Below are 12517 nucleotides of genomic sequence, written 5' to 3' on the forward strand. Positions count from 1 at the left end.
AGAAACATTTTTCCACAAGTTTCTGACATATCCTTCTGTGCTCAATATAGCAAGTTAAGGCAGATTTTTTATACCTATGTTGTACCTAGAAAGGTATGAGATCAGGATTGATGTGGTTTAAATTTGTATTACGTTCTTTTTCAAAGTTCTGAGTCTGCAGTGTTGTATAGATTGATGCTAGTAAAATGTTTAAGTCAAAGCTAATAATATGACTTTCTGAATTTTATTGAGTATAAGATCATCAGAAGTGATACAGTAATATTTGTAGATATACAGAAAAGCATTTTCAGCTTTATTATACCACAGATAATAGTTAGATCAGAAAGTATCCCTAAAATAAAAGAACCACCACTGAATTTATACCTTTATTTTGGAGTGCAGCCTATTGTCAGAGGTATGTAAATATATGTATATCTTGTGTATTATGATAAAAAAACCTGCTTTAAAATAAACAGTAGCTTAGTATAAATGTAAAAAATGCAGGTTACTTTCCAAAGGGGAGCAGTTCATTTTCAGGCACACAGATCTCTAAAGCTCTCATCAATTGTGTAAGATGAGATCAGGCACATACAAGTTACCTTTTAAATGTTAACCCAAGAAAGGCCTCTTTGATAGGTGATGGAAATCAGAAAAAAAACCTTTCCCCTAGGAATAGCTTATTCAGGTTGCTCTTGGACCTTTGCAAATACAAGATACTTTTTGTTTTCTTCCAGAAACGGGTTTAATGCAATTCGCCAGAAAAGAGATCTCTTAACAGCAGAGGTAGGTTATACCTTCGAGAGAAAAACTTGCCTCTGAAATGAGTCTTACACTGACAATGAAGTCTTTGTCATAGGAGAAAATGGTAAAAGCGCTGGTAGGATCAATCCCCCTTGTGATACCTACTTTCCTGAGATTCTGTAGCTATGACTGTCTCACTTATCAGGCTTACCTGAACTCATCTCATTCTCACAGTGTCTTTGCATTATCAGATAGAGAGATATTCCTATTTATTTGGGCATGGACATGAAACATCTCCAATTTATCTGATGTTTCCTTAAAATACTAATTCTGCACTAAATAACTCACTGACTGCTTTATATTTAATGCTTCCATTTCGGGATTAATATTGATAAGTAGTGATCACTGCATCCAAAACATCCAAATTATACATAGCACAACAAGAACTTGATTGATCATATGAACGTATAACAAGACAAATTTGGAATTCCTTCTGCTTTCCTACTATTTATTTGTGGTTCTCAAATCCTTTTGTTGGGAATAACACTAAAAGTATATCAGAGAACTGATATTTCTGCAAATCCCTAATGTCATAAGCATTGAGCTTCTAATGTGTTCTTAAAGGCTGTTGTTCCTCTTCTGTCCCAACGTCTCTGAGATCCTTCCTTACTTCCCTCTGTTCACCAAAAAAGGGGATGGATGACAGAGCAAGAAGAAGAGAAACATTCCAAAAGTATTCCTTAGGGAATGTTTCCCTTAACCCGTGTCCTGGGATCCATTTCTCGCTTTGGTGAATAGGGAGAATATCTCTTCTGAGTTCTAGTGTGAACACATCCTAAGATCAATGTCAATCTTTTAGCACTTTTTAATGAATGTAAAAATTGTAACAAATAAGCCACTGTTTATTTAGAAAAGCAGAAAGCATTTTACATAAATTATAACCAAGTTAGTATTGTGAAGAATCCCAACTATGTGATAAATACAATATACTTATACATAATGCATCTTATTAAAGATTTTGGGATTACTTGCTGCTGCTGAGAATGATCAATCAGAAGGTGAATTTATTAGCACAATGCTTTACAATTTTACAAAGGTCCATATTTAGATACAGTCATTATTATGTTTGAGAATGACTGAATGAATAGTGTTAACAAGCAGTAGTTATCAGTAGGGATTTATCTCATTGATATAGGTAGGGGAATTCTTTTTTATAATGAAAACTAAATCAATAACTCATTTCCAGTAAGAGTGACCAACACACTATGCATTTTATAATGTATATATACTTTTGCTAGTTTTAGTGATTGTTTTTTATGATGTGCAGTAATTACAGTGTCCAGTGGTATGCTACTTTACATTTCTAATGTGTCATTAAAATCTATGTGGATAAAATTTGCTATTTTACTGCATAGTTTTTGACTCCAGAGTGCACTACTTTCCCATATAGTTGACTCCTAAATAGATTAAATCAATTGAAATTATTAATTCCATCGGAAATCTACAGACACTAAAAGAGGTCTTAGTTTTTTTTCCCAAAATTATTGTCAGAGTAAAGTAAAGTAAGAGTAAAGTATTTTAAATCTGTTGTGTGCTTTAAAGGATTTTGCCATAAAAACCTAAGTTCCACGAGAACGTGAATCTGTTGGCTCCAAGGCTTTCTTTATGGAAGTGAGAAAAATTAATTCATGATTTCTAAATACTTGGATGAAATCTAATAACCAGAGATAACTTGTTGTGAAGAGGCAGGCATCCTTTATTGAATTCATCACTAGCATAGGCCACCACCACTTCCCTTGGCTGTCTCATACGTGAAAGTACCATTTCTTCTCTTAAGAATCAACTGCATCACTAATTGTTTTTTTTCTACATACCTGTTTAGAAAAGGATGATAAGACTTAATGTTATGTGGACTGTGGAAACCAGTCTAAGATTCGTCAAAAATGTAATGTGGAACCTCCTAGTTATCCTTTCAATGCCCTTTCCTGCAAAGGATTGTTGAGTTAATATAAGTGGTTCACTTCTTGAGACCTATACATGATTATACATAATTATGAGAGGCTGAATAGTCACTCCTCTGCCACTTTTTGGGGGATATATTTCAACCCGAAGGAGATGTCAGGACGGCGTTGTGTTAAGAACTCACACGGAGATCCGGTGTCAAGGAAGAATCCGCTTTATTGATTACAAAGGATGCAATGCTTTTCAGCTCCGAACCGGAGCGTTCATCAGGCATTCATCAGGCGTTTCAGCTCCGAACTGAAGCCGAACTGAAACTGAAACGCGTTGCGTCCTTTGTAATCAATAAACCGGATTCTTCCTTGACACTGGATCTCTTTGTGAGTTCTAAACACAGCGCCGTCCTGACATCTCCTTTGGGTCGTGATATGTCCTCTACATCGTTCCGGGATCCTGGTCCATCGGTGAATGTGGTCGTCCAGGAGTGGCAGCTGAATTTCTCTACATTACTACACGCTTTTACTATCTGAGTTCAGGTGAGAGTACTGACTTACATTAATGTTCTTGTAGGTGCATCTGAGGATATCACACAATAGCTGCGCTTTTTTTTCCTTTTCCTCTTGCATCTTTGTCTTTTTTGCCTCTTTGGGGAACTGGGGCTCCGTTCCCCATCTCCCCATCCCAGGTTATACTGTCTACTGTGTTTGGGGAACAATGATATGAAGAACATTGATTGCTGAAACAAAGTTTTAAAATACATCTTTGGGTAATATTCTCTTTTGAATTATGTATTTCGCTGACCCTGTTGATCTCACATTGTTTCCTGAAATTCTGTGGTTGATTAACTGGTTTGACAAGGCGACAGGACTCTATCACTATTGTTTCCTCCACAATGAACAGCTGTAGATCAGTAATATGGAACAGCATTAAGGTATTCAAACGATGGCTAAAAAACCCCACAGGGCATAGTGCATGCCCTATGATATATGTTATGTTTGCATGTTTTATTCATTCATACTTTGCTTGTGGTGATAACAAACAAATAATTTTACAATATGTTTTGTATTAATGTTTCAATCATAGGATAATGGAGATCCATTCTCTGGAGCACGCAGGCTCCTTTCTGAATCAAACATTCCAAAGGCAGGTACGAAATGTTACACGGTTTATTCAATATAATAAGTAAATCTTCTACCTTTTAGTAAGGACTTATGTCGTAAGAAAGAAGTAAAGATCATATACTATATACTGATGTACTCTTTCTGCAATGGATCGACACACCCAGGGGTGTAACTAGGAGAGGCTAGATCCCATAGCAGATTTCTGCATGGGGGCCCCCTTCCCCTTAAAAATATATCCATATTGGTACAGACATGTTTTATACAATCACACACATTTATACACTCATATAAAAACACACATTTATACACTCACATATACACACATTTCTATACTTATATACACACACATAAAGTTGTACACTCATACACACACTTTTATATATTCATATACACATACATACATACATCTATACACCTATACACACACATATATACATTTATACACTAATACATACAATATATGCTAACTCATAAAATATATACACATACAGTATGAACAAATCCATATATTTATACCTGTATACAGAATTATACAAATTTGCACACATTTATAGTAAATACACATTATATATATATATACATATATATATATATATATATATATATATATATATATATATATATATACATATATGTATATATCCATACAGTATACACTCACTGTATAAATACACATACATGCAGAATATAGACACCATATACATACATGGTGTATAGATACAGCATATATACACATACATACAGTATATTCAACATACACACACATATACAGAAAATATGCACATTAATACACCAAGAAAAAACAAGCAGTACTTGTACAAAAAAAGTATATACTTAGGTGCAAAGCCCAGAACTTCGATAAAGTCCATCCAAAAGTATAGAATGTATTACCTTGCTAGACTGGGAAAATAGTGCTAGGTTTTATAGTAGAGAACTCTACGCTTTATTGCCTTTAGACTTAATTAAAGGGGTTGTCTGGGATCCGGTTACAGAGACTTAACAGTGTTAATGTCGGTAGCCACAGTTGCATGTTGTAGCGCATGTGTGGAGGTTGATGTGATATTACTGTAAGGGTAGTGATTCTGTGGACCCTGTGGACCACCGCGGGAGATACTACTAGCCGACACCTGGGACCGGAGTCTAAGTAGCATCTGGTCTTCACCAGAGTCCGCCGCAGAGTCCGACGGGATGGTCTTGCTGCGGCGGGGTACCACCAGGTTGTTCCACAGGTGCGACTAACCCGCGGTTGCAGCCAAAGTAGCGATGCAGGAGACAGTAGGACTTACGTCAGGAAACCGGAGCTGGCACACGGGACAAGAACACAAGATACGCTGGAGAAACAGGACTGCTGAAGACACAGGAACACAGAGGAACACTGGTAATGCTGGAGACACAGGAACACAGAGGAACAATGGTAACACTGCAGACACAGAAACACGGAGGAACACAGGTAATGCTGGAGACACAGGACACGAAGGAACACTGGTAATGCTGCAGACACGGTACACGGAGGAACAAAGGAAACACTGCAGACACAGGAACACAGAGGGCTTTCTCTTCACAGGAATGGCTTGAAGATCCGGCAGGGAATGATGGGAGCTGCCAGATTAAATGCATTCCCGGGAGAGGTCAGCACCAGTCACCTGTGCCCTGGCCCTTTAAATCTTGAAGTACCGCCGTGCAGGGCCGCGCACGGGACCAAGTCCGGGCGGGAGCATGGATAAGTAAGTCCACGGCAGCGGGGCTGGGACCGGGGCAGCGGAGAGAAGCACGGGTGCACCCACGATCCGCGGTATGGATCGCGGGGGTGCCTGTGACAATTACCAATGAGTCTCTGTACGTGAGCAAAGGTCAGGGGTGACAGGTGGCGCTGCACTGAACTAGAGCTCCTAAGAGGGGAGTACAAGTTTTTTTTTTTATCATCTGACCCCATATTAAAAAAAAACCCTGACTCCAGACAACCCTGTTAAGCAATAAATACTTTATTTGGGTTCACTGCTGAACTTATATAAGCCTCACCACATAAATTGCGCAGAAACAATAATGGAAGCATTTTTTCCCTTTTTTTCTAGATTCTTGCCCACAAGGTTGTCTTAATGGAGCACTTTGTACAGAAGCAGGTTCATGTGATTGTGAGACCTTTCAGGCACAAGGAGAGAGATGTCAATATGGTATGATAGTAATTTAGTTTTACTTAGTGAGATCACTTTATGTGTGGTAACATTATTTATTCTAACTTTGTTTGCCTCTGTAGTGGTTTGGATTATGCATTCAGTCATTAGATTACTAGATAGTGGCGTAAATTGAGGGGATGCAGAGGTTGCGGTCGCACCTGGGCCCAAGAGGTTTAGGGGGCCATTAGGGTGACACTTTCCTATATGAGAAGACTATTACTATAAACCATACATTATAGTCGGGGGCCTGGCACAGTCTTTGCACTGGGGTCTATCAGGTTCTAGTTACACCACTGTTACTAGATTTCTCCCAGGAGCCTGGATAGAACAATATGTTTATTAGAATCTTTACTCTGGTACTTTACTTATAACATTTTCTTTATTGTTATGGTAATAAATCACACGTGCTTTAGTGGCATCACCAGAGTCGTTCTGGACTCCAGGGACTCTAGCTATTACACACCAACCCCGAAGCCTTCCCTGCTCTCTGGTGCTCCCCCTCTCTGTCTGTTTGAAATATCAGTCTGTTTGATAATACCCTGTACTGCTGCAAGACTTTCATGAGAAAGTTGCAGGGAGGCGTGAAGACCGTGCACTATCCTGATTTTGTCTTAAGATAAAGTGAGCTGAAATGTATGGAATGTTATTAAAGATGAAAAGCATAAAAGAAGAAGAGTAGAAAGATTGGGTCAATGAACCAAACCATCTCACAGAGGAAGTAGAAGTACCAAAAGGTACAGTTTCAGTAATGACTTGGCAGATAGCCAATGCATTCCATCCATACGTATATATATTGTTGCTTTTTAGCTCTACCTAGCATTCCATTACTATGGATGTAATTAGGGGCCCTGAACTTTTTTATTAGTTACAATAATAGGGACCACAAAACATATAATACAATACTTTATTGATCCCATTCAGGAAATTGCTTTGTACACAAATCGCCCAAGCCAAAACTATGTTTTAACATTTAAATGCACTGGAGAATCATTTATGAAATGGGGGTTGGGGGGTTGAAGGGGGTTATTGGTTGTTGGTGGCAAAACTAGTCCTGTGGGTGTTGATGGTTTTGTTGTACATTTCTGGATGAAGGAGTTACAAAACCTCTCATAAACACCATAGCTGGATTAAAATTACAAGACCAAGAAACTACTGAGAAAAATGTTGTATTATGATCTTTGAACTACTTCAACATTCAAAAACATATTTTATCATTCTATACATATACATTTTGGGGGAGATTTATCAGAACTTTTCTAGTTGCCCATGGAGACCATCAGAGTTAATATTAGTTAATAAACAGATGTGGGAAAATGAAAGCTGCGCTCTGATATTTTGCCATGAGCAACAAGAACAGCTCTGCTCTCAGACACTTCTCCTTAATCTACCCATTTGCAGCTAAATCTATATTATAATTGTCAATATTATAAATTATTTTTAGTGCCAAACACTGGAAAAGAAAGAGATGCAATCTGCAGAAGTTGGGGTCAATACAATTTTGAAACATTTGATGGCATCTACTATTACTTCCCGGGAAATTGTTCATACATATTTGCGAGAGACTGCAGTAACCCAGTACCTTTGTATACAATATGGGTAAGTAAACTTGACTACATAAGAAGAGGCAGGAATATCATATTCCAGTAGTAAATGATTAACAATGTAGTAATGTTATGGTATGAAAAAATGTTTGTCATGCTAGTCAAGATCCCTTTCTACTTATTATCTCCTCATCTTTGTTCATGTGTTGATGCACATGTGTAGACCTAAAATCAAAAAGTCAGATTAACGATTGAAAATTTTTTTCTCCTATGGTTGGTTGTAAGGTTCACAACAGTCCTAACTGCGAAGGATCTGTGTATACTTGTCCACGTTCTATCAGTATGTTTTTCTCAAGCCAAGAGGAAATCACAGTTTCCGGTTATGAAGTAAAGAAAGGAGGTATAAGGTAAGACAGTGCTGTCCTCACTAAATATTTATTTTTACTTAAAATACAATTTGCTGATTTTAAATTGTATATTGGAATACTATATGTCATATTGTAAGCATTTCACAGACATAACTCCAACCTGCCTCTATCAGTCCTAGTGTAGACAATTTTGCTAGGGTCTGGTATGGCAGATTCTAATCATAAATAACTTCTCCTGTCTGCACGCTGCAGTCTCTCTGCCTTCTGCCCCTCCCCCTTGCATTCCAAGACAAGCTCACACACAGACACTCACAGACACCTCCTGCCGGCAAGCAGCAGTGTAAGGAGACTTACTCTGAAAGGTACAGATAAGATAAGATCTTAATAGCAACAGAAGGAGTTATAGCAGAGCTGACTGCGTGTGTTATAGTTGAGAAACTGTATAGCAGTGATGTAGCAGAGCTAGAGTGTGTCATTGTGTTTTATATCCATCTCATGTATCTCATCATCTCTCATCTCTAATCTGTCTCATCTCTCTTTAGCCTGTAGTGAGTGGGAGAAGTAGGAACAACAGAAGAGAAACCAGGCAGAATGTATTGAAAATATATTAGAATAAAAATTGTACTTCATAATAGATGATATGCAATAACAATTGAAAAAATAATGTTGCAAAAATTTCGACCCAAAGGTGAACAGAGCCTTTATATAACAGTTACTCCATATTAGATGTATCTAAGATGAAGTATTGCCAGAAATGTTCACTGTAAACCTACAGATTGTGATAATTTTCTCACACTCCTGAATTCTCCATGCTTATAGGTGGGCATTGTGTTGGGACCCATCTGATATCACTCCTTCTGCTCCTCTCCCTCATATGTCTTTTACACAAAGTTACAGACAAAAGGAGGGAAAGGTGCAGCTACTAGTTACTGCTCACTCCCTCCTTCTTGTCTTTTGTGATTTTGTGAGATTCTGTTGTTCTCCTTTTCTAGGTTGTTACTCCCACAGACTGTAGAAAATGTATTTATTGAGAGACTAGCTGACTATATATTGGTGAAGACAACCTTTGGATTTTCACTTGCATGGGATGGAGGCTCTGGAATATATATCAAGTTAACAGAGGACCATAAAGGAAAACCTTGTGGCTTATGTGGAAACTTTAATGGCAACTGGTCAGATGATCTGACCATACAGCACAGTAAGTCCTCCAAACCCTGTTTTTTTTTTGTAAAAGCAAATCTTATTTGTATCCTGAGGCATTATATAGTTATAATTTTATATCCTTTATAATGGGCAGTAATAATTGCATGAACACAATAGTTCCCCTCATATGTATATGTGACACAATCATTTGGTGAACGTAACCAGGACTATTTCTGTATTTGGTATTTTCTTAAGGCATTATATGGCACTGTTGGTGTATGAGGACACTGTATAAGTACTACACAAATTTGGTCATGTATTAAATGTTAGTTATATTGTCCATTTAATACCATGTTGCAGTTTGATCTTATTATTTAAAGTTGTCCTGTACAGTATTTGATTTTTAAAGTGGACCTGTCATGAGAAGGGTATTTTTCACTGGTCACAGGTTCCTATAGACACTATACAGTAAGTAGCAATGACGTTTTTATCAAATTTTTTGGTTACTTTGATATATGAAATGAATATGAAATATGCGATATTAAACTTTACCTGACTCTTTCCCCGCACCCTCATTCAAGTCCTGATGGTTGTGCATTTTAAATAAGTAACATCCACCTGATCATTTGCAGAATCAATGCCCTGTGCGCCACGCTCTTTAATATGCAGCTAAACCCCATTACTGCAAAAACAGTAAGCCTTGTATATCTGACATGCGCAGTGAGCAGCACTTCCCGCTGCACATGCGTCGCTTCCCAGCATGTTGTTGCTAGACAGTAAGGTGACGGAGGTATGCAAACTCTGCAGTGAGTAGCGCTTGTCTGTCAACAACGTGCTGGGAAGTGGCGAGCCGCCTTGCGGCTCACTGGGCATGTCAGAGATGCAAAGTCACCTCGAAATGTAATAAAAACGTCATTGCTATTTACTTTATAGTGTCTTTACAAAATATTTACCTTCGTTTACCTTTTTTGTTTTTGCGTTTTTTTTTTACTCCCCACGTTTCAAAAGCGTTAACTATTTTATTTTTTTGTTAACAGAGATGTATATGGACTTGGTAATTGCAGGACAAATTGTACCTTTTTATGGCACCATTTAATATTCCACGCAATGTACTAGAAAAGTTGAAAAAATTCCAACTGCAGTGAAATTGACAAAAAGACACATTTGTGACATTTTCTTGTGGGCTTTGTTTTTACAGCTTTCATTCTGCAAATGACACTTCCCCTTTATTCTTTGGGTCTGTATTATTACAGGCATGCCAAAATTATATAGGTTGTACTAGGTTTTAGTTAATTAAAAGTTTTTTAATCTTTTGTACAAAAAACTGAGGCCAATAACTTTTTCACACTGTGGTGGACTGACATATGTCAGGTGTCATTTTTCACTGTATGCACTGACATTTGGGACAATTTGGGACATGAATAAATGTTTGATAATTTTTTATTTAAATATTCATGGCATAAAAGTGGTGATGCGGACACTTGGGCGCTACTTTCGATTACATTGTTCACAGATGGGAATAAACTTATTCAAATTTTGATAGAGCAAGCATTTTGAGATGTGGCGATACCTAACATGTTTATAATGTTATACTGGTGAGAGGGATGATTTAAACTTTTCCTTTTTTAATTTTTTTAAATTTTTTTTAGTATTATTTCAGACCCTACAGGTTATGATTGCTCATTCTATATACTGCAATACTACTTGCAGGATATAGTCATTTTATTGCTGATCTCAAATAGCCTCTAATAGCCTCTATGAGACTTTAGGCTGCCATTGTGACTGATTGGTGGTCACTGATGACGTCACGTCGAGGGGAGGCGATCGGCCTTCCAAGAAAGCGGCGCCCACAGTCAGCTCTGCTAGTTCTTGCGGTCAGGTTCAATGCGTTTTCATTTTTCAGTCCCCACATTCAAAAATCTGTAACTTTTTATTTTTCCATGTACAGAGCTGTGTGATGGCTTATATTTAATATTCCATGCCGTGTACTGGGAATCGGGATTCCAAATACAGTGAAATTGGTAAAAAAACACATTTGTGTCGTTTTCTTGTGGGCTTGGATTTTACGGATTTCACTGTACGCCCCAAATGACATGTCTACTTTATTCTTTGGGTCGGTATGATTACGGGGATATCACATTTATATAGGTTTTATAATGTTTTCATACATTTAAAAAAATTAAAACCTCCTGTACAAAATTTTTTGGGGGGATTTTGCCATCTTCTGTACGCTAATAACTTTTTAATACTTTGGTATATGGAGCTGTGGGTGGTGTCGTTTTTTTGTGGATTGTGATGACGTTTGCAATGTTATCACTTTTAGGACTGTGTGACCTTTTGATCACTTTTTATAGAATTTTAAAAATTTTTTAAGATGGCAAAAAAGTGCCATTTTCGACTTTGGGCGCTATTTTTCGTAAGGGGTTAAACGCAGTGAAAAACCGTTATCATATTTTGATAGATCGGGCATTTTCAGACGCGGCGATACCTAATGTGTTTATGATTTTTACTGTTTATTTATATTTATATCAGTTCTAGGGAAAGAGGGTGATTTGAGTTTTTAGGTTTTTTATATTATATATTTATATATAGGGATTTTACTCCTCATACATTACAATGCGCTCATAGCACATTGTAATGCATGGGTTAACCCAAAGTATCCTCGGGTCTTCGTGAGACCCAAGGCTACCATGGCGACGGATCGTCGCTCCCCGATGACGTCACGGGGAGCGACGATCCATGGAAACATGGCGGCTTTTTGAAGCCGGCAGTGATCAGCCCGAATACAGCCACAACGGTGCTGGCACCGATCGGCCCGCGAGCCCTCTCCATGCACCAGGACCCGGCATATGATGTTATACTACGTCACATGTCGGTAAGGGGTTAACAGGTTGACTGCCGCGATTGTTGCCATATATATAGATGGCATATATGTATATGGGGAGAGCTCAGCCGATGAGCTCTCTCCATACAAGCCCACCAGCACCAGGATGTAAAAGAATGTCCTGGTGATTGAAGGGGTTAAAGAGTAAATGTCAGATCAATTTTAAATATTGTTTGTGAGTGTAGGGGATGCAAACATTTTTCTGATATACTTCATAAAGAAATTCTACTTAGTTTGTAAGAAACAGGCTGCAAAGTGCCCTTTAGTAGCAGCTTTACTTCTCTGTTGCCAAGGACTGTCTGTCTACTAGACTGAAGACTGAACTTTCTCCTCTCCTCTTTGTTCGTTTACACAATTCTGAGCAGTGAGTGTTAACCCTTTCTGCTCTTTTTGTGGCTGTATTATGCTATGAGCATTATTTTCAAACAGCAAGCTGAAAGTGAAGGGGTTAATTCTCACTGCTCACAACTGTGTTAATCTCATAGTCATCCTTCATAGATACACACCATAGAGGCTTGAATATGGATCTCTACAAGATGCAGCTCTGCAGATTTATTCTTTACAAACAAAGTAGAATTTCATAATAAAGTGTTTTAGAAAAATGTTC

General features: G+C 37.9%; 1 protein-coding gene across 1 annotated transcript in view; it reads left to right on the forward strand.

Annotated features, from left to right (window-relative positions):
• The first annotated feature begins 2918 nt into the window (after nt 1-2918).
• OTOGL (otogelin like) overlaps nt 2919-12517 on the forward strand; it is a 118839-nt gene continuing 109240 nt past the window's right edge. The window contains exons 1-6 of the mRNA XM_072150164.1: nt 2919-3143; nt 3763-3826; nt 5873-5971; nt 7416-7570; nt 7801-7922; nt 8876-9081. Coding sequence (XP_072006265.1) covers nt 2919-3143; nt 3763-3826; nt 5873-5971; nt 7416-7570; nt 7801-7922; nt 8876-9081 — 871 coding nt within the window. The remainder of the gene's footprint in view (nt 3144-3762; nt 3827-5872; nt 5972-7415; nt 7571-7800; nt 7923-8875; nt 9082-12517) is intronic.

Source organism: Engystomops pustulosus, chromosome 4 (genome assembly GCF_040894005.1).
Source record: "Engystomops pustulosus chromosome 4, aEngPut4.maternal, whole genome shotgun sequence".
NCBI classification, from domain to species: domain Eukaryota; kingdom Metazoa; phylum Chordata; class Amphibia; order Anura; family Leptodactylidae; genus Engystomops; species Engystomops pustulosus.